The following is a 27,972-nucleotide window of genomic DNA, read 5'->3' as shown; positions in this document are numbered from 1 at the left end:
TTTGCCCAGCTGTCCATGACAGAAGGCGAGGGAGCATGGTAGCCTTTGACTGTGTTATAGGTGACTCTGGACCTCCTCCCGTAAGAGATATCCTGTAGGAAAGGTGTCTCCACTGAAGCTTTCTCACCTGTCCTTGTTTCTACAACAATCTACAATTTTCAAAATCCAGTTGTCACAGAAAGTTTTTTAAATGGCTCGAGTTACACTTAAACAATGTACCTGTTCAGACTTCTATATAAATTTAATTTAAGAACAAACCTAGGCCCCTTCCACACAGCTGTATGAAATCCACATTGAACTGGATTATATGGCAATGTGGACTCAGATAATCTAGTTCAAAGCAGATATTGTGGATTATCTGCCTTGATATTCTGGTCCCCTTTCACTCAGCTGAATAAAATCCCACATTATCTGCATTGAACTGGAATATATGGCAGGGTAGTCTCAGATAATTCAGTTCAAAGAAGATATTGTGGGATTTTCTGCCTTGATATTCTGGGTTATATAGCTGTGTGGAAGGGCTCCTACAGACTCTATTTTGTATGTAATCCAGGGACTGCTTGTATAAAGGGCTTTTCTTAGCACTGAATCAATTACAATGTAAAGAGTGGCTTGTTGATGTATCATAGGTATTTAAGAGACTGTTTATCGTGATGTTTTCTTACTCAGAAACACATTCCTACTCTTCTGTATATTATTTATATCCATTTTATAATATTAATCATATTAGTATTATCAGTATTGTTTCTACCAGTAAAAAATTGCTATAGTATGAATGATTCTTTAAAAGGGCTGGGTTTATTTATATATCGCTGCTGCTACTATCACTTGATGTTTGGATGTGTCTTCAAGTTGTTTCTGAACTATGGTGACTCTGAGGTGAATCTATCACGTTTTATTCCCAAGAGATTTTCCCCAAGAGATTTTATTTTGTCTTCCTATGAGGCTGAGGAAATGTGACTTGCTCAGTGGGTTTCATGACTGAGTAGAGATTCAACCCTTGGTCTCCAGAGTCGTAGTCCAGTGTAGATTTCTTTCATAGAAGTAGATGTCATGCAGGTCTTATTATCCTACATGGAAGTGATATGTATTTGTGGAAACGGCACCAAAATTATTTTGCAAGTGGTAATGCTGTCCTAGATACATTTAAATAGTGATGATGATACATTTAAAAGTGATGATGATGATGATACTCTCTTCTCTCTTAAAAGAGACTCAGGCTCCATCTACACTGCCATATTATCCAGTTTCAGACTGCATTGAACTGAATTATATCGCAGTGTAGACTCATATAATCCAGTTTAATGCAACTAATCTGTATTCTGAAACTGGCGGTGTAGATGAAGCCTTAAAGCATCAGATGGTACTAAAATGATTACAATGGACAATTTAAAACCTATAGCATATAAACACTAAAAAAAATTGAACAAAGATTACACCTCTAGGTGGCATATTCGTCATGATTTGCTATTTGAGTTCATCCCTTTTGTAGCTGAGTCTTCTTAAAGATACGCTTGTGAAAGGCCACATTGTTCATACATTTAAAAACACACAATTTCTTGACTGATTAATGTAGTCACATTTTTTGAAATAAAGATGAAAAACAAAATCCTTGCCAGCTACTCAACTTGATCTATCAACAGGAGTGCCATTGTGTATCTAATAAAGAAGTTACCTTTGTTGCAGTGTAGGACTAAAAATGACTACTGCAACGAGAAATGACTTTCTGGTTCCTGGCGAAAGGCTGTTGTCAATTCAGATCCAATAATAAATCTGTAATTTCTTTAAATCTCTTTAAGCCTCTTATGTGTCCATTTCCTCCCCTCCTGGCTACCCTTCTTCATCAACAAATTTTTAATTTCCCAATTGTAATTATAACAACAGCACACTCATATAGATTTGGTTTGGGTCCAGAGAAGACAGCAGCTCTTGCCAGTAATGAGTATGTGTGAATTTGACTTTAGTAGGATGCTTTTTATGTACATTTTTTGTCCACTTAGATTTTTATCTTGTTTCAAAATTTTAATTGATTTACTTTTTGTATTTAATATAAACTGACTTAGGAAATGTTATGGCTGAAGAAGTGGTTTATAAATACATAATACAGAAATATCCACCATCACTATCCCTTCAACACTTCTAGAATTTTTTGTATGATAGGTTGGAAATATAATGGGTGTAATTGGCATTATTCAAGTTTTATTAACAAGTGGTGGCAATGCCAGTTAAATCCATTTCAGTTTCAGATTTTAAAACAATGAAATGTGGAAATGTCAGAGGTGAACACTTCTACAAGACACTATAAATTAAAGGAATATTTCTAACATTGTAAATAAAAAGTGTGCATTCAATATTTAGTATTGTTAAAAAGTGAGGGCATGGAATAACTATCTCAGATTATTAAGCTGGTGATCAGAGCATATAACTTAATTAAAAAAAATGTCTGCCAGCTATCCAACTATTTACCTCTAGTAGACCTGCCTGATAAAAGAGTGCATCCTTTTTCCAATTATATAGTGTTTCTCCTTTTTCTAAGATTTTGTTGTCTCCATCAAATTACAGTAGACTCTCAGCCCCCATCTACACTGCCATTTTAATCCAGTTTCAGAATGAAGTTTAACTTCATTGAACTGGATTATATGGCAGTATAGACTCGTATAATCCGATCCAATGCAGTTCAATCTGCATTATATAGAGTCTACTACACTGGCCGTTATAATGCAGTTCAAACTACATTACCTGGCTGTGTAGATAGGGCCTCATTTATCCATCACTCCTGGGGATTTGTAGATGCTGGATAAATGCAGTTTCTGGTTGCTTGGGAGTTACTATTAAAGTAGAGCTAACTAATACTACACCATACCATAAATTCTGTATTGACTTGATACTAACATTGTAATACAGTAATTAAAAGCAAATAAAGGTGCAGCAGGTTAAATGCTGAACTATTGAACTTGCTGACCGAAAAGTTGGTGGTTCAAATTTGTGGAGTGGGTGAGCTCCCGCTGTTAGCCCCAACTTCTGCCAACCTAGCAGTTCCAAAACATGCAAATGTGAGTAGATCAATAGGTACTGCTCTGCCTGGAAGGTAAGGGTGCTCCATGCAGTCATGCCAGCCACATTGCCTAGGAGATATCTACAGACAACGCTGGCTCTTCGGCTTAGAAATGGAGATGAGCATCAACCCCCAGCATCAGACATGACTAGACTTAATGACAGGGGAAAACCTTTACCTTTACTAACACTGGTTTAGGTAAAGGTAAAGGTTTTCCTCTGACATTGTCTAGTTGTGTCCTACTCTGGGGGGTTGATGCTCATCTCCATTTCTAAGCCAAAGAGCCGCCGTTGTCCATAGATGCCTCCTAGGTCATGTGGCCGGCATGACTGCATGGAGTGCCGTTATCTTCCTGCCGGAGCAGTACCTATTGATCTACTCACATTTGCATGTTTTTGAACTGCTAGGTTGGCAGCGGGAGCTCATCCCACTCCCCGGATTTGAACCGCTGACCTTTCGGTCAGCAAGTTCAGCAGCTTAGCAGTTTAACCTCGCTCCCAGTGTAGAGTAAACACAGGTTTACTCTATTATAAAAACAACTTTTTTAAAATTTAAAATATTTCCTCATGTTTTTTGCCACTTGCATGAGAATCAACTGTGTTTGATTGAACTAGTACTAAATATGCAACTGGAAAGGCATAAATTAGTTAATGGTTCCTGTAACTCGTGAGATGGCTAATGTGTGCCCGGGAACAGTTGTGTTTATAGAGCTGGTACAAGGAATCTCTTTGAAATGTTGTAGGAGAGCATTCTCATTAGATCCAATCAGCAGAATAAAAACCCAGAGTTCCATGACTCCCTATTACAAAATTACACTGCAATAAAATTCAAAATTAATTTTGTTAAATATAATGAAATTGCATTTTTAGTTCTTGGCTGTAGTTTGGTCTTTGTAATAAGAAGGCAGAAAAGAGCACAAATGATTTAAAGATAAGGTGTGCATGTTTTACAAGCAATTAATTATCAGTTTTCTTTGAAGGTCAAGAAAAATATCAGTGTAATCAGTAATGTGTTGGTCTCATTCTGAAAATCACCTTTTCACTCTTGGTATGTTTGATATCTAGTTAATGACTAAACACCCTGTGAAACGTCTTGGCTGTGGTCCCGAGGGGGAGAGAGACATTCGGGAGCATGCCTTCTTTAGAAGAATTGACTGGGATAGACTTGAAAACAGGGACATCCAGCCTCCATTCAAGCCCAAAGTTGTAAGTAAAACAAGCAATACATCCTTCCTTGGTGAACCATTTCATGGTTTGTAACCCAGAGTATGTTGTTTCTTCTGAAACAGGATAAATGGTGGTCAGTGATGATGGGTTGGATCCAGTTTTTATTCCACCAGATGATGGTGCCTCTTTATAGAAAAAATGGACAATTTCACTAGTTCTGAGTTTTCTGTATTTTTATTTATTTATTTATTTATTTAGAGTACTTATATTCCACCCTTCTCACCCCGAAAGGGACTCAGGGAGTCTCACAATGCACATATACATGACAAACATTCAATGCCATTAGACATACAACATGCAGACAGACACAGAGGCAATTTAACATTTTCCAGTTTCCAGCTTCATGACGGTATGTTTGATCCCGGCCACAGGGAAAGCTGCTGCTTCATTGTCCACTTATGACACCGAGTCCTTGATGGAGTACTTCCTCATTCCTTTCTGCATGCTGCTGGAAGTTTTTATGGTGTCGTAAATTAGTTAAATTAGCCTCCCCGCATAAAACAGTACCTAAATTTTCTACTCGACAGATGCAACTGTTTTTCGAGCTGCATAAATCAACAGCAAGCTAGGCTATTAATGCTTGGGAGCTTAATCCGACTGGGCTTCGATCTACTAACCAGGTGTACCACAGCCCAGCCCTAATTTTCAGTATTTTTAGTACTAAAAATTATATAAGTTGAAGTCTTATTAGCCAATATGATTTGATCACACCAAAATTTGTATAATGTGGTCCTTTTCTTGACAGCTGAACAATAAAGATTTTTAAAAATACAGCACGTGAAAATATCATCTTTCCATTTCAAGTATAGGCCAGTGAGAAAGCTTTGTGTACCTCGTGTACCAACACGGCTTTATGAAAATTGCATTTGATGGAAGGAGTAATTTTAGTTCTCCTGAGATGTTTTAGTGCAGAAGTGGATGTTTTAAAAGAGTTCTCTTAAACATCTATTTATAGTGTGTTTGTGGAAATTTCACCAAAATGACAATTACTTTGTAAAGGCTTTGTTGATTGTCACAAAGCTTTTTTTCTTTTTCTTTTTAAAGACATGCCTAGGAATAGTAGAAAGTATTGTTTGAAATAAGTTTCCATTTATTAATTTAACTAAACATGAGGATAGTACATGTTAGCATAGTGATAGTGACAAAGCCTGCTACGGGGTAGCTGTGATTCATAGCCATTGCATTATAATGGCCCGCTCCAACTCATATTACAAATGAAACGTGATGCTTATGTTTTTCACTGCAAGGCATAAACTTGCAGCAAATAAACCTTAGTTTGTAGAACATTGCAAAAATTATATGTGTGGGAGTGAGTAGCTAAGGTAGTGTTATTTCATATGCTATTTACAATTTTGCTTCTGCTGACAATCTTTACATTAATTCTGTTCATCAGAATAGATATGCTGAAGCAGTGTCTTATGTGGACAGTTACTTACTTTTACTTAAGTGATCCCTCATTATCCGAGTATGATGTCCTTCCAAGTGTAGTGTCTTGGCGGTGGATACGTAGGTAACTGAGGAGCCCTATTCTTGATCAGCATGTTCTTCCACAGTGAGGGCTCTAAATAAACATTGAATATTTGAGGCACAGGTCCACCCCAGTCTATTTCCAGGGGCTGCAGGAATCAAATATCCAGGATTCCAAAATCCAGAATACTCCAAAATCCAAAATTGTCCAAGGGGGTGGCTGAGGTAGTGACACATTTGCTTGCTTATGGTTCAGTGTAAACAAACTTTATTTATTTAAAATATTGCAAAAGAAACACACTTCAGACTATGTGTTTAAGGTGTACTTGAAACATACATGAATGTTTTGTTTAGATTTAGATATCATCTCCATGATATCTCATTATATATGTATATGCAGATCCAGGTTTTCCAACATCCAAAATACTTCTGAGCCTATGTGTTTCAGATAAGGGATATTCAACCTGTATCTGAATGTATTCCTACCACTGAATATTTCATGGGTTTTACCATCAGTTGTGGCCATGTGGATTGTCTTGTTTTCCTAGATCGAGGTATATGATTCCAATAATTTTTGAAAGGTTTAAGAGTCATAAGATCTTCTGAGAAGGATTGGGAATCATGTGAACCTCGGATGTTGTTCCACTCCCGACATTCCTCACTATTGACTATGCTGACTAAGGCCCCATCTTTACAGCCATATAATCCAGTTTTTGAATCCAGATTATCTGCTTTGAACTGAATTATATAGAAGTGTAGACTCATATAATCCAGTTTAAAGCAGATAATCTGGATTCAGAAATTGAATTGTATAGCAGCTTAAGGCTGATGGAAATTCAACGACCTCTGAAGAACTGGAATTATTACCACTTCTCTTCTAAAATGTAATTCATTGCTATTTTTTCCTGGGTGTTTTGTGGCACACCAAGATAGGAAACTGAATCCCAGTCCTCTGTTTTCTGATCACTGTACCATGATGGCAACTGGGTTGTTGTGTGCTTTCTGGGCTGTATGGCCATGTTTCACAAGTATTCTCTTCTGGTGTTTTGCCCACATCTATGGCAGGCAACTGCTGAAAGTGGGATGACCAAATGCTTCCAAACTTGTGTATCCCTTGTGGACACATCCCTCCCAATCAATGTCTTCTCCATGTGTTTTTTCTTCTGTATTTGGAAAAAATGTGCATGCCTTTTGAGTGCCTTTAGTGCATGTCTCATACAAAATAAACACTTTTGTTCACATAAAAGTATGTATTTTATGTGTATCCTCAACCGCATTGTGCATATTTGGCCAGTGTCTACCTATTGAGATGGACACAATGTGTGAATCACATTACTGAAGATAAAATCAGGTCATGAACATCATGGTAGAATAAGAAAAGTACCACCATAATTACAGGAATTCCTGTTCACTGTAGGCTTAGCACACATACTGGGAATGTATGTACAGAGTGGGCCAAAAGTCACAAAGGGGTTTCAATATTTGATAACTCAAATATTTTTTTGTTTTTGATTCACAGTACCATAGCATTATTCATATATATATATATATATATATATATATATATATATATATCCTGCAGAAGAGAAGGTTAAGAGGAGACATGATAGCCATGTATAAATATGTGTGGGGAAGTCATAGAAAGGAGGGAGCAAGCTTGTTTTCTGCTGCCCTGGAGACTAGTAAGCGGAGCAATGGCTTCAAACTACAGGAAAGGAGATTCCACCTGAACATCAGGAAGAACTTCCTAACAGTGAGAGGAAGCTATTCAGCAGTGGAACTCTCTGCCCCAGAGTGTGGTAGAGGCTCCTTCTCTGGAGGCTTTTAAGCAGAGGCTGGATGGCCATCTGTCGGGGGTGCTTTGAATGCAATTTTCTGCTTCCTGGCAGGGGGTTGGACTGGATGGCCCATGATGTCTCTTCCAACTCTAGGATTCTATGATTCTATGAAATAAATGTACATTATTGAGAAATCAAATCTTGTAAATGCCAACCAATATCATAGAATCATATACAGTTTATATAGGATCCTTTTGTGACTTTTGGCGTACTCTGTATATATGAAATATTTTGTGAACTATCCACTATCCACTAGTTATGTAAAGTTAACAAAAAGCCCAGTGCAATCCTGTGTCTGCTAAAATGTAATGTTTGCAATTAATTCAGAATACCTTTAGTTTCCAGTTTTTACATTCATTCACGGTGTTTTCTTTTTGTCTTCTGACAGTGTGGCAAAGGTGCTGAAAACTTTGACAAGTTCTTCACCAGAGGACAACCAGTGTTAACACCACCCGATCAGCTTGTCATTTCCAACATAGACCAAACCGATTTTGAAGGCTTCTCCTATGTCAATATCCAGTTTGTACATCCCATGTTGCAGAACGTAGTATGAAAAACAGACAGAGAGAGTCCTCACAAGTGAAATATTGTCTGTACCCTGGAGTTTTTAGACCTTTGCCTTCTTGATTCCATTTGGGTCTGAAAATTTTAGGGGGAAGAAATAAGAAAGCTACAGAGGTTTACAACAAAGAATGTGTGATCTTAGATCACAACATAATACCCAATGTATTCTCCTAGGAATCACTGTTGCTTTTAGATTACTCTTACGAAGCTAGCCTTTGTCATTTTTATAACTTCTATGTCTTACTTTGTACCCTGTAACTCTGAAGTTTTCTTCTTATAGGATTTATAACAAATTTAAGAGTATAATGTAGGCTTAAGAAAAGTACTTAGTCATTTTAAAAAATCAGTCTGACATATTGCACATGCAGCCAAATACGACCAGTCTTTCTCATTGGTCTGCTTGGTGTTAAATGATGGAATGAATGACTAGAGAATAATAGGCCTGAATATGTAAAATAAAATTGAAATAGAGAGAAGTTAGGGATAAAGTAAAAAGTCTCACAATTGAAGATAAGAAGGTACTTACTTATTAAAGCAAATAAATCATGAATCAGGTCCATAAGAGCTTTTTAAAACAGTTTTTTCAAACTAGAGGCTATGGACTGAGAAAACTAAATATGTACGATAAAAGCGAACTAGAATCTGTGATGAACTTGTTTAAAGGTAAAACTGCATAATACTGATGTGTATATTAATTTAATCTCCATGAGATTATACTGTGATCCAGGGTGCCATTTTACTACTTAATTTCACCACTACTCAAGTTTATGTTAAGACCGTGCTAAAACCTTTTCCAAAAGATTTCTTACCTTGAGTCTGAAACAAATCTGCAATTTATACTTATTTATTTAGTGAACTGCATGGTCGGTGTTGAGTATGGAAAGTATTTGTACAGTAAATTAACCGATGCATAAGGTTCATAATCTCTCCCTCCTTCAGCAAATTCAGCATTTTAACCTTGGCTTGAGAGACTTGGAACCACAAAAGTAAAGAACAAAGTGAGAATCCAGATACAGCCGGAAATATTTTCTTCAGCTGTGGATCTTCTCACTGAAGTTGAATACAGTCTTTGAATCATGCATCATGCAATGAACTTTGCATGTTACTAATTATAAGCATTAAATTAATCTGTATTATGGATAAATGTATCAAGTATGAAGATAATGATATCCATTTTTATAAGACACATCTGTGCTATATCTGTGAAGGTTCTTGTTTGGGATGACCATTCATTAGATTTAGCTTTAAAGTTTTGTTATTGCTATTTTTTGTTTCTGATTTTTTAAGGTTCTGCTTAATGTTAATAGTTTAGGCAAATTATGTTTTTTTTCTTAGGTAGGTCTACTGCTAAATTATGATGGCTACTTGTGTGTTTTCTACAAATATGCATGCATGCTTCACATGCATGTATCATTTTAAAAATTGTTTAACAGCTCCCAGGCTGCTAAATAGAAACTGTTGGTGCATGCAAAGGTATCATTTACCCCTTGATTACCCTTTATGGTTATCCAGCCTGAAATCAATATATTTTGGCTATTCAATAAGCAGCTCTAGGTTTTTGTGTTATGGGGAAGAAGACTTGGGCCGGAAGCTTTGGGAAGAGCCGATTGCCCACTCAGAACCAGTGCATGTCTGTTTTTTATTTTTTATTTTGTAGATGTGGCTGGAATTGATGGGTATTACATAGTGACAATGTTCAGAAAAGGAAAAGAGTAGTAGATCAGTCTTATTAGCAAACACAGCTTTCCCTTGTAGAATGTGTGTCCTCTTTTAAAATAGTTCATACTTTTCCCACTCCCTCCTTTATTGGAAGATGCTGATTTTTAAGACCAGTAAATGTTTGATTTTTATTTGAGGCATGTAACGTGGTATGCTTTCCCTCTGTAATGTTTCCCTTCTTAATATTTGTAAACTTGAATACTGAATGTGTGTATGTCCGTGCCAGGATCTTGTCACGTCTCTTGCTGTAGCAAAGGCCTCCTGCCTGCCGTTTTTGCTATGCAAAAATGTGCACCAAAAATGAAGTATTTCTCAAAAACACCTGGAAGAAGAATGGTAAAGGTTCCTGGTTATAATTTGGAAATTATTTTGCTGTGCCAAAGAAAAAATAATTAAGCAATTCTCTCTTGGAAATTCTTTCCCCTTGCTCCTGTTGTGAAGACTTGTAAAGATTTCTTTACACATGTTGATTTGGATCCATTCGGAGCTACTGGAGCAAGGAGAAACAGACTCATGCACAGTTATGTTCTGTGTGGAGGTAAATACATCTACTTGTTTTGCTTGTGTTGGATGAACACTGCTGACACTGCTTACAGTTGTCTAAATGTGTGAAATAATAAATAACCAGAGTCTAGATTTATATCTAGGTGCATGCAATTGGATAGTCAGAAGCAGACTTCTTTGCTTCCTCCTGCCCTACAGATGTTGCACATAAGGTCATAGGATTCTGAATGGTCTTTAAACACCTGTTGAAGTGGTATTGGGTTCTTTAAAAATTAGACAGGTGGATTATCAATAAGTAGAATCTTTCAGTTAGCAATAGGCAGAACATGGAGATCTACTTTTTAGAATCGTAGAGCTGAAAGGGATCGTAAGGGCAATCTAGTTCAATCCCATGCCACATAGGAATACACTACTAAAGCACACTCGTGAAATCGCCACCACAATTTCTGTTTAAAGACATAAAAGAAAGGAGAGTCCATCATTCTTCAAGACATTCTGTTTCACTATTGAAGAGTTCTGACTTTAGGATCTTCTTTCTTGTATTTAGACAGAATCTTTTTCCTAGAAATTTGAATCTATGAATTTGGGTTAACTGTTTCTGAAGCAGAAAAGAACAAGCTTCCCCTTCTTCCAGATATCCCTTCAGATATTTAGAGATGGCTATTATGTCATCTATCAGTCTTTTCCCCCCAGGCTAAACATACCCAGCTGCCGATGTCATTTTTTGTGCAGTTGCCCTCCTCTGAATATGTTCCAGTTTGTTTTTATTTTTCTTGAGCTTTAGTGTCCAGGAGTGGTCTAGGTGAGGTCTATCCAAAGCAGAACAGTATAATACTATAACTTATCTCCATTTAGACACTATACCCCTGTTGCTGAAGCTTAGAATTTCATTGACTTTTCTACTGTTATTGTTGTTTCCATATCATACTGTTTACTCTTATGGTCTGCTAAGATCCCTAGATGTTTTCCACATGTACTGTTGTCAAGCCATGTATTGCCCATTTTACATTTAAGCATTTCATTTTTCCTGCCTTAATGTAGTACCTTGCATTTATCCTTGTTGAAGTTCATTTTGTTAATCCTGGCCCAGTTCTCCAATCTGATCCAGTCATTTCAAAATCTGATTCTGGGGCTTAAGCTAATCTTTCCAATGGGCATCACTTTCAAACTTAATAAACATGCCCTCTATTCCAGTGGATCCCAACTGTAGTTGGGATGTTTTGGACTTCAGATCCCACAATTCCTAACAGCTGGTAAGCTGACTGGGATTTCTGGGAGTTGAAGTCCAAAACAAGTCCAAAGGGAACTATTGCTCTATTTCAGCATCAAAGTTATTTATAAAGATGTTGAACATCATTGGGCACAAGATAAAACCATGAGGCACTTTAATCGTTTTTTTCTCTCCGGGATGAATAGGAACCATTAATGACCACTCTTTTAGGTTAGTCCATCAACCAGTTAAAAATCCACCCACCTGATAAAGCCAAATTTTATCAGCTTCTTTCCAAGATCCTATGATAGGTAAAGGTTCTCCCCTGACGTTAAGTCCAGTCATGTCTGACTCTGGGGGTTGGTGCTCATCTCCATTTCTAAGCTGAAGAGCTGGCATTGTCCATAGACACCTCCAAGGTCATGTGGCTGGCATTACTGCATGGAGCGCCATTACCTTCCCACTGGAGCAGTACCTATTGATCTACGTACTCACATTTGCATGTTTTCAAACTGCTAGGTTGGCAGAGGCTGGGGCTAACAGCGGGCGCTCGCTCCGCTTCCAGGATTCGAACCTGCAACCTTTCGGTCCGCAAGTTCAGCAGCTCAGCACTTTAACACACTGTGCCATTGGGGGCTCCATGATCTCATGATAGCTTTGCTGAAATCAAGATACATTAGATCTGCAACATTTCCCACAACATTCCAAATTTGTATCTATATCAAAAATGGGAAATAAGATTAGTCTGACATGATGTGTTTTGAGAGGCTTTTAGTAAACTCGGCATTTTTCTCCAAGTGTTCATGTGTAGACTATTTCATGATCTTTATATAACGTTTCCTGGTACTAATATCAACCTAATTGCTTGGTAGTTAGCTACCTGAGTATTCTCCTCTTTTTGTAATTGGAGACAACATTCATCCTTCTCCCTGCTCCTGTTGTCCAAGAATTCTCAAAGTGTTTTTGACAGAAGCTCTGGGATTACATCTCCAAGTTCCTTTACATGGTGTTCATCCAGCCCTTAAAATTGTTTTAGTAGCTAGGTGTTCCTCTGCCATTTCTTTATCTATTCTGCCCTTGCTGGATAATTTATTCTACCTGCACCATTGACACTGTTTTCATTTTGCTAGGCAAAGTAGGCATTGAACACTGGCGCTTTTTCTCTTTGGCTTATCATTACATCATTTGGAAAAGAGCAAACCACAGACCACTTACTACAATGCAGCCTGAGTCCTGCCACATGCACAATGGAGGACCTTCTTACAGCGACACCAGAGGCACTCCAAGTGGCCAGCTTCTGGTCAAAGGACATTTAGTATTTTTAACTTTGTGGTTTTTCTATGCATTATAACTATTCTCAATTTGCTTCTGACACAATAAATAAATAACTCACCACATCACCATCTTTGCCATGTAGTGGCCCTGTTCTCTAAACATAGCCAACTCCAAACACTTCTATTGCTTTTATTCTCGCTAGTGAGCCTGAGCTCATTCTGATTATCTCCCTGCAGCTATTGGCTGTATTCCTTCTTTGGGATTTCCAGTTTGTTCCATTTGCCTAAAAGTTCTTACACACCCACATTGGTTTCTTTATTACCGAATAATGATCTGCTGAAGACATCCATAACTGAGCAGTGGAGATAAGATAGTGTTTTGGGCACAGCTCTGGCAGAAGAATGATCCTGAATCCAATTCCAGGTGTCTTTATTTTTGCACATGCTTTTCCCCTTGGCTGTGTAGATAAGGCAGTTGTGAATGGTCCTATGCTTGAGTATTAGGCATGCTGCAAGGGGTCTCTGCATGAGGCCAGGCTCCCATTTTAGAAACACATGGCAGTCATTCAATCCTATACTTATCTAAAGCTGGACAGAAGCCTACCTTTAAAAAGGATTAGGCAATAGGCATAAGCTTCTTGACAGAACGGAAGTTATGTTGGGTTTGAGTGGCCACTTGTGTCCTCCTGTAGTAAAGTAAAGGTTCTGTTCCAGTTATATACTCTTTTACCAACCTTGTAAAAATCCTGTCCTTTTAGCCACACTTCTGTTCATAAGTTCTTGTTTTTCTCATCCAGCAACTAGATGAAGATATACTTTACCACAGTTTCCATTTCCAGGTTTCCAAAGGCTTACAGAATAAAATAGACTTCCAAAATAGTTCAGTCAATTCACCCTCTAGTTTACTTTGAGTTTATCAGGGCAGGGAGGGGGGAGCAAACAAGCAAATAGCAATATCCTTGTTAAAATGCTTTAATGAAGGGACATGAGGTGGTGTTTTATGCCCTGAAGCAAGCATAGTATTTGAAATCTGTAGCAGAGAACTAGCACTGTGAATAAAGACATATTTTAAGAGGGGGAATTCAGATTTAGGTAATCTAAGGTAAGGAATAGTGTAAAAATGAAAACTATGGTCAACATAGATAGACCGTTGTTATATGTAAACATATTTTTTAAAATTATATTTTACAATACACATATTTGGGTAAGTTTAGAATTTGTCATTAGCTCTTTTTCATGTTTGTGTCTTTTCTTTCTAAAATCTGTCACCATTTTAGAGAAAGTATATATATTGCCATTATTAAACAGATATTTTTGAACGTTCAGGTTTAACGCTTGGTAGCTTATCTATAATTAGCGCAGCCTAGTAAAATTAAACATGTTGGGGAGGGGGTTGTCTGTGTGTGTTTTAAAATTGTCCCATTTATTCAGTGAATTTTCTGCCTTTGGATGAAAACATAATTGCTACCAGGGATGGTATTCTTGGGGGAATAATTAGGCTCCAAAACCTATCATCTTTCTGAGAAGTCCATTTATTTCAGAGCATGTTTTCTTCAATAACGATCTCCATTTCTCCAGCACTGACATAGTCCCACATAGTCAGACCAATGGGATTAACATATACATGAGTCACAATAATATTTATTTTTATGGTTCCACCAGTGGCTATTACACCTTTATGGAGTAACAAGGTGATATATCTCTATCCTAAATAACTGACAATCTAAAATCAGGAATGTTATCATTCCAGCTCCATAAGGTGGAGGTGGATAGCTGTGTCCTTCAATAAGTTTTGGGCATGAACCCTGATCAACACAGACAAATGGTTAAGGAAGAATGTGAGAGCTGCCATCCAAAAACAATTGCCCAACATTGCCATAGACATGAGACTATAGCTGTGTGGAACATTTTCCCCCCAACATGTATAAAGTCCTATATTTAATTTGTGGCATGTCTCAAGTAAAGAGGAGCAGATGCCAAGTGATGTGGAAGAGTCTCTGCATAGGTTGCTGGGGAGCTGGTGCTCGCCAGAGCCAACCAGGGTGGGGCAAATGCAGGATTAGATCTTACTGTAGTGTGTGTGGCAGCTATTGGAGATGAGATTGTAGTCCAGTAATATGTGGAAATTGAGACTGCCCACCTCTGAAGCTCTGGGCTTGACAGACAAATAGTCTGACCTAGTTTGTCCCCCTCAACCAAGTGCTAGATAGTGGAGAGAAGGGTGTTGAACAAAGGTAGGAAGAAAGATACGAGTGCTTCTAAATCACCTGAGGAAAACAAAGATAATGATAAACTTACATTTCTATCACTGTGTGGAATGATATCCAGTTAATCCTGCACATTAATGGATTCCGCATCCATGGTTTGAATCATCCATGGCTTGTCTGTGTTGATCATGGCTCATGGGTATTGTATGCCCAAACTATTTTGAGGGACACAGCTACCCACCTCCACTTTATGGAGCTGGAATGCTTACATTCCTGATTTTAGATTGTTAGTTACTTACCCTGTTTCCCCTAAAATAAGACATCCCCAGAAAATAAGACCTAGTAGAGGTTTTTCTGAATTGCTAAATATAAGGCCTCCCCCGAAAGTAAGACCTAGCAAAGCATGTCCGCCAAACAGAACACCAGAGCATGTAGGATCGGTAAATGTACGTACCATTGAGTGTTGTACATGGAAATAATGGTAGTAACAAGAAATTCTTGATAGGATTCACAGTTTGTCTGGTTATGCTGGTTTGTGATGACAACTATTGTACAGTATATAATAAATGTTCATTTTTTGTTCAATAATAAATGTGAATTCTTCTTCATGGAAAAACAAGACATCCCTTGAAAATAAGACCTAGTACATCTTTGGGAGAAAAATTAATATAAGACACTGTCTTATTTTCAGGGAAACACGGTAGGATAGAGATATATCATCTTGTTACTCCATAAAATATTCCCCAAAAAGAAAATTCCAAAAGCAAACCTTGATTTTGTCAATTTTAGAAGGGACACCCTTTTGCTATGCCATTGTATATAATGCGAGCATCTGCGGATTTTTGTAGACATGAGGAAATCCTGTAACCAAACCCCAGCAGATACTAAGGGCCCACAATAATATTAAGGAGAATCCGTATGATGACTAGATCTCATTCCTGGGCCCTGTTAGGAGTATTTCAGTTCTCTGGCTATGTTTTAAGATGTGTTAGGCACAAAGTGGACTACTGCACTATAAAATTAAGCCCTTTGCTTTTAGTTTCTTTCTTAGCCAGCACATAGAGTAGGTTGCTTGGAGCTTGTAACCAGTAGCCACCCTCTCCCATAACTCCCACTGCCAACTTTGTTATCCTTCCCCATTCTCTTTTCTATCTTCTCCCCCTCTTTCTTAAAGCCTCCTGGAAGTTGGAGGTTTTGCCCACAGAAATTCAGTGTAGGAATGTCAATATGGGAGTGCATAGGGTTGGATATATAGAGTTTGTATTGGATTGTATCCCCACCAGAGATGCCGCGGGAGAGGGAATACATTTTGATTTATCGTTGACATTGTCTATGTTATCATGATTATGTTGTTGTCACTGGTTCTTTCAGTCTCTTTGCATTTGTAAAATGTATGTGTCCTATATCAGAAATTCACTTGTAACTATGTTTGGTTCAACCAAAAAACATCCTGCAATATAATAGAATGAAATCTAGTAACTATGCCTCTCTTTCCTTCAAACCCATAACTACAAAATTTATTTCAAATGTTTATAGTAATTTGACAGTGATTTAGTACTGGTAATTATAGCTTCATACTATCAACAGATATCCGTGCCAGTGAAGCTTGACTTTCATACAGCCTTATAATCAGTAAGGAAGCATGCACTTAAAACCCTTCTGTTCCTAGGAAGACATTGAATGGAAAGGGTTGGATATAAATGTTCTCATAGTTTTATCATCAATCTGGGATCTAGGAACAGCGAACTATAATTCTCAGTTCTGTGGGGCCCCAACTCTATGGCCTTGGGCAAGGTATTCAACCTCTCTGCCTCCATTTCCCTGTCTATAAAATGGGGATAATAATACTCTTATTCCTCACAGGCTCTTGTGAGCTGTTCTGTTCCTGTTCCTAGTGCACTTCTAATGTGAAAAACAATCTATTAAAAGTATTAAACTTGTTAATGTGGAATCAATTTATTGAATTAACATGGTATGCTGTGCTTTTGTACTTTGAAAAAATACAGCTATAATAATACTGCTGGGAACTGTGCACTTATCCTGAGACATATCTGACATAAAAACTGAATATTGTTTCCTTTTTGCAGAGCAAACACACAGTGCTGCAAAATGCTGTTTGCAAAATTATATGGTGGCTTCCTTATTACTGAGTTACCCTGCATAAATAAAAAAAGTTATAGCATCATTAGTTATTGTAGGACAAAGCTTTCCAGGAAATTTTACACCACAATCTTTTGTGCAATAGTAAATAAGTCATGACTGGACTTAACGTCCGGGGAAACCTTTACCTTTTAAATAAGGTAAAGGAGGGAAATTGTCCTTGAAGACAATGCACCATGCCAGGAAAAAAAATCTTTCAGCTAGTAATTATGTTTGGTTTAGAAATTTGGTGAGATTCTTCTATAAGTGGTTATTGGGACTGTATTGGAGAGAGTTATTAGGATTTTATTAAACATAAAATGATATTATTAACCAATGGTGTTAGAGAATACATCAAGTCAAACCCAATTCTTTAGTGTTGAACCTGATCGCCAAAGTTCACAGATTCCTGTGCTAACTTCATTGAACTCTTAGGTATAGGAAATGCACACAAGGGTATTGGGCAAGATTATGCAAATCATTGCATTACCCATTTTAAATAAAAGCACACCGATATTCACTCCCTTCCCATGCCCTTGAATGTTCTCTAAAACCTCCAGTGCAAAGGCTTCCTTGTCATTGAAAACTTCCCATTCGCTTCTTGGCATTTCCATACTTTTCCTTTCCACTGGCGGAAGTAGAGAAACAATTGCACAGCAAATATGTACTTCACCTGAGTGTGTTTGGGTGTAAAGTGAGTTTCAAAATAGTCAAACATAAACCCATTTTAGCTTTTTGGCATGTGCCAACTAATTTTGGCCTGGGATTTCAATTGTAGTTTGCTTATATTTATACTATAAACCTCAGAAATAGCTTCAGAACAAAGTTAATCTCTTTCTATTATGAAAAGGAATGCAAGACAGTGTAACAAAACAAATTGTAATTTTGTTAATGTAATGCCTGAAATATACAGGTCATAGATCATTTTTCAGGTTGCAGACAGAAAGGAGGCTCATCATGTCAAAATATTTGCTGCGTTACTCCGTTGCTTTTCTTTTCTTTTGACAAAGGCGGAAACAATAACATTTTTACATTTTATATACAATACTACTTTATGGCTCAACATTTCTATTGAAAAGAGAAAGAAATGTTTTATAAATTATTTACTAACTCTGAGATATTGGGTGGATAATGGAGAAGCCATTCATCTGCAGGTTGAAACTATAACAAGAAAAATAAATAATATCAGGCAAGATTAATGTACACGTTGTGCACTTTTTCCTTAATCTTTAACGATTACTCTTTGTTTGCATGACATGTTTTTTGTTAAATATTAATAGTAGTTTGAAAGCAAGTGAGTATGAATAAAGATACTGATAATGATGTTGTGGAATAGTGTGTTTTCTTTACACTTTTATTTTTGACAAGGCAAAAGATTACATTGTAAATTCTATTAGTATGTACATATGTTCAATTTGCACTAGCTCATGCCACCCTATAGAGATGACAACAGGATTAAACCATTCTGCCTTGGCTTGTTAAAACAATTCTTCCATGTCTTGTATTTTCCCATTATTTCAAAGCAATGCTTTTGTTTGTGATTATTAATCTTACCCTTTTCCAAGGTACAGGACAGAGGTATGTAATGTCCCAAATTAAGCCTATATTTTATCTCAGCTAGAACCTCTTTGTCACATATTGTAAATTACAAGGATAATAACAAGGGAGATTATCTGGCATCTATATTTATGTGGCATATTAAGACTGTATGAACAGCGCTTCCTTTGTAAGAATATTTCCAACACTTTCATGGGTAACCATGATCATTTTGGTCAAGCTAGGTATCTTTACGTTGTAGGCTAAATGTATGCTGAAATTTTGCTTATTGTGAAAAGGGTCAATGGGACTGTAAACTTAATATAACCTAATATATAAATATATGCCATTGTTCATATTGTTTTGTATTATTCCTGCCTAGTCTGAGGCTCAGGTATCTTAGGTCCAACTTTAGGCATTTTTAATTCGGCCAGAAAAAGAAACTTGCCTGGAACTCTTTTGTCGTTCGGCTTAGAGGTCTAAAGACAATAAAGCAGGCATGGGCAGACTAGGGTCCATGGGCCGGATGTGGCCCCCTGGGTGCTTACCTCAGGCCCTCCTCATTTTCTCTGTCCTCTTGGCAGGACACAGCGGCCCACTGCATCTTTATTCCAAAAAAAAATGGGGGAGGAAGGCACGTAGCAGCTGAGAGCCCTCTGGAGCACTCTCAGCTACCGTGTGTCTTGACCTCCTCCCGACATAAGAATGGTGCGAGTGGCCCCATCCTTATGCCGGAAGGACAGTTTGAAGAAGGCACACAGTGGCTGAGAGCACTCTCAACAGCCGCCTGTCTCTCCCTCCTCCCAGAATAATGCCCAGAGGACAGCTTGAGGATTGAGAGAAAAGGATTTGAAGGGGGATCAGGGAAGTCACTGCATGTCCTACCTTCCTCCCAGCATAAGGATAGGGTGAGCTCTGCTCTGCTCAGTCACATAGTCGCTTCCGACTTCATGAACTCATGGACCAGTCCACGCCAGAGCTCCCTGTCGGCCATATCCGCCCCCTGTTCTGTCAAAGTCAAGCCTTCAAGGTTCCTTCAAGGGTCAGCAGCCCCATCATAATGCTGGGAGGGCAACTTGAGGATGATGCAGGCCCTGCCCGCCCCCTCCTGTCCCTGCCCTCTCTTGAACCCTTTTCCTCCTGGGGCCACCCCAGCCAGACCTACAATACGGCCCCAAGAGAAAAAAGTTTGCCCATGCCTGCACTAAAGGCACCAGATCCTGTCTGATTTGCAATGTAAACAGGATCAGTCCTGGGTAGTACCTGGATGGCGGACCACCAATGAATACCAGGTGCTATAAGCTATATTTCAGAGGGAGGAACTGGCAAAGCCAACCCTAAAGAATCTTACGAAATCCCTATGAAAGTAATGGCATTGCCATAAGCCAAGAGTCAACCTAAATGGAGCCATGAGTGGGTGGTTATTTTGCGGCCAGAGTCCATTTTTCAGCTTGACACAGGCCACACACACTTTTTGTTAATTTTAAAAAAAAAACTTTTTGTGGAACATTTTTAAAAATCCCTTCTAAACTTTTATTATAGTTCTGAGTGTTAATAAATTGAAATGCCCACAAACCATCTTCCTACTCACTCCTAAAATCCATCTATTTTATATAGTCAAATATCATATTAATTAAGGTAAAGGTAAAGGTTTTCCCCTGATGTTAAGTTCAGTCGTGACTGACCTGGGGGTTGGTGCTCATCTCCATTTCTAAGCTGAAGAGCTGGCGTTGTCCGTAGACACCTCCAAGGTCATGTGGCGGGCATGACTCCATGGAGTGCTGTTACCTTCCCGCCGGAGCGGTACCTATTGATCTACTCACATTTGCATGTTTTCGAACTGCTAGGTTGACAGGAGCTAGGGCTAACAGCGGGTGCTCACTCCGCTCTCAGGATTTGAACCTGGCACCTTTTGGTCCGCAAGTTCTGCAGCTCAGCGCTTTAATGCACTGTGCCATCAGGGGGCCCATCATATTCATTACAAACATTATTTCTCAGCATTAAAAAAACTATCCGAAACCAATCAAATTAAATGATTGTACATTATTTATTTATTTATTTGTGACACTTCTACCCTGCCTTTCTCAACCCCGAAGGAGACTCAAGGTGACTTTACACATAGGCAACTATTTGATGCCTTTAAAAACTGTACAATAAAATAAACATTTAAAATAGAATTATAAAATACAATTAAAACATTTAAAACAATACCTTCACCATTAATCACATGATCCACAAACGTAGTCCGGGCCATTCCAATAGGAGAAAAAGGAAAATCAACTGAATCATTTAAAACTCAGTAAAGATTGAATTAAAGGACCAGTGGAATGTCACAGTTAGAGCCATAGGGTTGCTGTAAGTCAGAGGCAAACAACAATGACAAAAAAAGTGTTATTGTTCAATTAATATCACTTGAATAAATCATATTGAATAGGAATATGATGCTATGATATCATGTATAGTGTATTTTCTCTTTGATTATATACTGCATTTAACTTTTCAAAGTAAGGACCTGAATAGCACAGTATGCTGGATGCAGCCCACTAGTGACAATTGGCCCACTCTTATTGTAGACAGTGACAAGTTAGATGCACTGATGCTCTGACTTTCTATAAGATATTTCCTATGTTCCTTACTGTTCACATGGCCAAGTTGCCATGAGATATTTCTGAGCGTCTCTAGGTTCTGGATGGCATTATATTCCCAGTGAATCTAAAGCACCGCCTTGTGCAAATAATCTGGGCAGCCATTTTGCCGGGAATCTCTCACTTTATTATCCCCTTTTTTCATTCTTCATGTTTCGGCTGTTCAGTTATTTTTATTGCAGATGTCAAATTTTATGAACACATTATTGGCAGCTATTTCTTCTTTTAAGTTGTTGCTAAATCCTAAAAAGCATGTCACTTTTTTATGAACGAGAGGGTAGCAATTTTTAGTATCAGCTCTGCATATTTAAGTTTTTTGTGTGATAAAACCTGTGAACCCTGTTCTGTTTCAGAGAACAGACAGATTGGGTTCTTCAAATGTGGGGTAGTCTTGAAGAGGAAAGCACACTCTCAGGATATAGGGAATATAGTTTTCATTCAGTTTCCTGTGTATCTGCACTGTGAACCTGATCCCTTCCTTATGGGATACGCTTCACAATACAAAACATAAAAACTTGATTATAATATAGACACAGAGTTGGAAGAGACCACAACAGCCCTCTCTGCCATGCAGGAACATCTAAACAAAGCACTCTCTACAGATGGCCATCCAACCTCTGTTTGAAAACCTTCAGAAAATGAGGTTTCTCCACATTCTGAGGCAGCACATTTCACAGTTGAACAGCTTTTAATTCTTCCTAATGCTTAGGTGAAAACTCTTCCTCTAATTTGAATCCATTGCTCTGTGTCCTGGTTTGTGGAGCAGCAGAAAACAACCTTGCTCCAGCTTCAATAAAAGATCATTTGAAATATTTATGATTTTCCAACATACCCAGCTACCAAAAAGCAGCTCCTTGTAAGGCACAGTTTCCAGACCTTTAGGTGGATCTGTAATTGGCTAAGCAAACAAACCCAAAGAGTGCTCACCAATGCGTCGTCTTCATCTTGGAAAGAAGTGACAAGTGGAGTGCCGCAGGGCACCGTCCTGGGCCCGGTTCTGTTCAACATCTTTATTAACGACTTAGACGAAGGGTTAGAAGGCACGATCATCAAGTTTGCAGACGACACAAAACTGGGAGGGATAGCTAACACTCCAGAAGACAGGAGCAGAATTCAAAACGATCTTGACAGACTAGAGAGATGGGCCAAAACTAACAAAATGAAGTTCAACAGGGACAAATGCAAGATACTTCACTTTGGCAGAAAAAATGGAAATCAAAGATACAGAATGGGGGACGCCTGGCTAGACAGCAGTACATGTGAAAAAGATCTTGGAGTCCTTGTGGACAACAAGTTAAACATGAGCCAGTAATGTGATGCGGCTGCTAAGAAAGCCAATGGGATTCTGGCCTGCATCAATAGGGGAATAGCGTCTAGATCCAGGGAAGTCCTCCTCCCCCTCTATTCTGCCTTGGTCAGACCACACCTGGAACACTGTGTCCAATTCTGGGCACCACAGTTGAAGGGAGATGTTGACAAGCTGGAAAGCATCCAGAGGAGGGCAACTAAAATGATCAAAGGTCTGGAGAACAAGCCCTATGAGGAGAGGCTTAAAGAACTGGGCATGTTTAGTCTGCAGAAGCGAAGGCTGAGAGGAGACATGATAGCCATGTATAAATATGTGAGGGGAAGTCATAGGGAGGAGGGAGCAAGCTTGTTTTCTGCTGCCCTGCAGACTAGGACACGGAACAATGGCTTCAAACTACAGGAAAGGAGATTCCACCTGAACATCAGGAAAAACTTCCTGACTGTGAGAGCTGTTTGGCAGTGGAACTATCTGCCCCAGAGTGTGGTGGAGGCTCCTTCTTTGGAGGCTTTTAAGCAGAGGCTGGATGGCCATCTGTCGGGGGTGCTTTGAATGCGATTTTCTGCTTCTTGGCAGGGGGTTGGACTGGATGGCCCATGAGGTCTCTTCCAACTCTACTATTCTATGATTCTATGATTCTTTCACCGTTTTGGTTGCCCATATCTGGACATATTCCATCTTGTCAGTATCCTTGAATTGTGGTGCCCAAAACTAAATTCCATATTTCAAGTGAGGTCTATCGAAAGCAGAATAGAAGGACATGATTCCTTCCCTGCATTGAGATACTATACTTGTATTAATGCAGGCTATCCAAGCATTGGCTTTTTAGCTGCTGTATCATATTGGTGACTAATTTTCAGCTAGTGTTTTAATAAAACTCCTAACTCCCTTTCACATGTATTGTTTGCAAGACTCATCCATCCTGTTATTGTTTATTCATTCAGTCACTTCCGACTCTTCGCGATCTCATGGACCAGCCCATGCCAGAGCTCTCGGTCGGCTGTTGCCACCCTCCGGAGGTCAAGCCAGTCACCTATCCTACATCTGAGCATTTCATTTCTCCCTGTTGAAAATCATTTTGTTAGTTTTGGCCCAGGTCTTCAGCTTGTTGTGGTCATTTTGACTTCTGATCGTTGCAATAACAGAGTGGCTGCATGGAATCTAAGTCCAAACACACTCAATGCAATAGCCAAGGTCAACAGTCCAGGGTCAGAAATGCTGATTGCCAGAGTCCTTTGAAAGCAGCAGAATAGTCAAAAATTCAGTCCAGAGTCAGAAACACTCAGTTCAAACAAACAACGACATCAAAGCCAAAAGTCAGATCACGAGAAGTCAAAGTCAGAGGTCCTTTAGTGTCTAACTGAGAAGAAGCCGGGTTGCCATAAGTCAGCAGGCACATTGACAGCACACACAGACACATGTAGCCAACTTAATTCCCACTTTATGTTAATCTGGTGACCAGCATTTATCCTCTTTCTATCCCTCTGTTCCATCAGAGGTTCTAGGAGATAGGCTGTCCTGTTTTATGTCCCAGTAACACCATGTGACACTGGTTACCCTGAGGTCTGGCTAAAGTTATTCACTGAATTTTATAGATAAACAGAGTTATGAATCCAGGTTTTTTGTTTGTTTTTTTGGAAAGGCATAATCTTTAGAGACTATAACCTTTTGGAAAACCAGAATCTCCATAACCTTTTGGAGAAAAATTGCATTCACAACCATTTGAAAATCATAACCTTTTGTATCAGTATGATCTTCCAGAGAAGAGCCAAAACCTCATTTGAGTAAAATCTTCGCTTCAGTGGTATGTATCCACATGTACTTATGCAAGGCAATTTGGTTTTCAATTGTTAGACTAAAAACCTGGTTGTCTCTGATCTGTTAGGAACAGAGATTATGCCAATGCTCAAATTATAGCAGTTCTTCAGAAGTGTTCTTTTAAGTGCCCAAAAACATTGACTCTCACATAAAACATCATGTTTCTCTATCATGCTCACAAGAGACAAAAAATAGAGTAGACTTTGTTAAAAGTAACATATTTGGTTTACTCACAACCTTCATGTATTCAGCATACAGGTACATAACTTGTCAACCTAGTTGAAGTAGTTTCTCTGTGCAAATAACATGGGGCATCTTTCTTACAATCAACAGCAACATGAGTTTGCTCTTAACCATCCAAAGTCTCATGGTGTCTTATGGAATCTGTGCCCTAATGGAGTCTGAAGTCTAAAATGCAGTCTGAGTTCATAGTCCCAGATCTACTCATATGGTCTGCAGCCCCTCCCACAACCTCAAGAAACACAAAATAAAGAGAAAGCTGTGTATCAAAATACAGTAGAGTCTCATCCAAGCTAAACGGGCCGGCAGAAGCTTGGATAAGCGAATATCTTGGATAATAAGGAGGGATTAAGGAAAAGCCTATTAAACATAAAAATTAGGTTATGATTTTACAAATTAAACACCAAAACATCATGTTTTACAACAAATTTGACAGAAAAAGCAGTTCAATATGCAGTAATGTTATGTTGTAATTACTGTATTTACGAATTTAGCACCAAAATATCATGATATATTGAAAACATTGACTACAAAAATGGCTTGGATAATCCAGAAACTTGGATAAGCGAGGCTTGGATAAGTGAGACTCTACTGTATACATATTCAATACAGTAAGCAAACAGAATCATATACAAAACAAATTACTAGTGAAGGCTTGAAGAAGGTTGCTATTTCCAACAAGTTTTCTACACTCACTCTCGAAATAGTATGATGCCCTAGCAACAATTCATCATAAGTGCTTTTTTATTGGATCCCCTTTCTGTTCTGCTTTTTCTCTTTGCACTTTTCAAAAAATCTCATGGAACAGTGTCCTTTTATTTTTCACATCAAGCCACCATCTCTTTCATTTGATCTCAGTTCTCAAGTCAGAGTCAGAGATATATTTTCACCTAGCATTTTCCATGTTGCACCTGTCTGGTTTGAGAAATTGCTCTTCTTCACATTAGAAATGATTGTGGACACAAATTCTCTGGTGCTTCAGCTGTGATTCAGCATCCAAATGCATAATCTCAGAATGTCCCTATGGCATTTCCACTCTCTAGATCAGGGGTCCCCAAACTTTTTAAGCAGAGGGCCGGTTCACGGTCCCTGAGTGTTGGGGGGCCGGACTATAGTTTAAAAACAAATATGAACAAATTCCTATGCACACTGCATATGTCTTATTTGTAGTGCAAAAAAACAAAAGAGCCAATGAAATGTTATGGTTTGCAAAGGCACTGTGCTATATTTGTGTGTTAACTGGAATAGCCGATTGGCTGAACCTGCAAATACCTGTAATTTGATTTGAAACTGTTTCTGTTCTGCTGCTGGAGAACCGGTTTGAACAAGTGTTTGTTCAGTGTGAGTCTGTGTGGTGACTGAGTACTGCCTGGCAAAGATGGCTCTGTACTCAGAGAGTCCTTGCTATTTCTGAGGCCTTGTTTGCTACTGGGAAAAGAGGATAAAGAACCAGGACTGTATTCTTCACTGAAACAGATTTATGGACTGAAAAAGGACTGTTTGTGACTGCTGGGTTTCTGTAAGCTCGGGCTGTGGCGCAGGCTGGAGAGCAGCTGCTATGAATCACTGCAATGAATCACTCTGACCAGGAGGTCATGAGTTCGAGGCCCGCTCGGAGCCTATGTTTGTCTGTCTTTGTTCTATGTTAAAAGGCATTGAATGTTTGCCTATATGTGTAATGTGATCCGCTCTGAGTCCCCTTCGGGGTGAGAAGGGCGGAATATAAAAGTTGTAAATAAATAAATAAATAAGCAAGCAATCAGAGGGACTGTTGTGAATACCATTGTTCTTTGGATCTCTTGGAATTAGTAAAGTTCTTGTATTATTTGTTTTGCAAATCTGAGTGGTGCATCATTGTTTTGCAGGGTGACTCTGGGCTCACGGGCACACGTAAGAGTTTCAGTTTACCATCTACAATCCGCAACACAAAAGAACAATACAATATTTAAAAATAAGAACAATTTTAACCCACAGAAACCTACCAGGATTGCAATGGGAAGTGTGGGCCTGCTTCTTGCTGATGGGATAGTCAAGTTAATTAGGATTGTTGTTGTTAATGTTGTTGTTGTGTGCCTTCAAGTCATTCACACTTAGGGCGAGGCTAAGTCTAAAACCGAGGGTGGGGGCCGGATAAAAGACCTTGGAGGGCCGCATGTGGCCCCCGGGCCTTAGTTTGGGGACCCCTGCTCTAGATAGACATATTCCACACCATTAGGCAATGGTTCCAGTACCTAAATGATGCTGCTTGTTTCAAAAGGTCATTGTTTATTGTGCTTTCAACCATTTGTGTTTTATTAACACATCTACAGTTTGAGCACAGATTGAATTGCACACCAAAACTTTGACAAGATCATTGTCCTTACCAATCAGATTTCTAGAGGACTCATCGATACCTCGAGATCTTTGGAGACTTCAGCTTGACTATCCCTGTGATGGCACGCCCGAGCCTTTGGGAGAAGTAGAGTGTCTGGCTTTACTCGGGGGCTATCTGTATACCTTCTATTAAGATCAAGACCCTTAACATACAGAGGCACCTTAGGCAAGGTGAAAAGATAACCAAATGAGTTTACTAAAAACATGATGAATAGAGTTAACTCCAACCGGGACTATTGTAAGATAGCTTAAAACAATACATTACAAAAAGAGATTTTGCTGGTTGCAGTCATCTCTCTGGAGCTTTTGAAAGTCCTCTACCTCTGGTGCAAAGCAATGGGTCACAAGCTGGAACCCAAAGTCTGTATCAATCTTCTTTCTTTGTGAAGCCTAAGCAGGTCAAAGGCTTCTGTTGTCTCTGGGACTGTTGGTATAAGAATACTGCTGAGTGCAGCGTTTAGTGCTAAGGATGCCTGTTTTGGATTGCTAGGCCTAGGGTTTCCAGACAATATCCAGGCCTCTAAACGCTATAGCTCTGCTGCAGAAAGAAAAGAAGTCTAACAAGAGGACTCTGTACAGGCAAAAAGACTAAATCAACTAAGGTTGGCCTCTAGGGGGATTTTATGCTCCACCCAAAAACTAATACCAATGAAGGTATCTACACTATTGGGAAACCTAAACAGAGGGAACTGAAGCAAAGGAGAGGAAAACACAGAGCCAAGACTTCATAATCCCCATCATTTATTCTGACACTGGCTGAGATTCCATGTCATACTGGCTGAGCATAAATCTGTATGTATATATGGGGAGTAGTGGGGGCTATTTGGCCTGGTTTCTTCCCCACCCCAAAA

At 38.8% G+C, this 27,972-nt stretch overlaps 1 protein-coding gene across 2 annotated transcripts in view; it reads left to right on the top strand.

The window, feature by feature from the left end:
* prkca (protein kinase C alpha) overlaps positions 1 to 18,526 on the top strand; it is a 245,602-nt gene extending 227,076 nt beyond the window's left edge. For both annotated transcript variants that reach the window (XM_062971147.1, XM_062971148.1), the window contains 2 exons: positions 4,120 to 4,260; positions 7,975 to 18,526. In XM_062971147.1, coding sequence (XP_062827217.1) covers positions 4,120 to 4,260; positions 7,975 to 8,139 — 306 coding nt within the window. In that variant the 3' untranslated portion in view covers positions 8,140 to 18,526. The remainder of the gene's footprint in view (positions 1 to 4,119; positions 4,261 to 7,974) is intronic.
* Positions 18,527 to 27,972: the final 9,446 nt, after the last annotated feature.

This window comes from Anolis carolinensis, chromosome 2 (genome assembly GCF_035594765.1).
Source record: "Anolis carolinensis isolate JA03-04 chromosome 2, rAnoCar3.1.pri, whole genome shotgun sequence".
NCBI lineage: Eukaryota > Metazoa > Chordata > Lepidosauria > Squamata > Dactyloidae > Anolis > Anolis carolinensis.
Note: the sequence above shows the minus strand (reverse complement) of the source record. Positions and strands in the feature narration are given on the sequence as shown.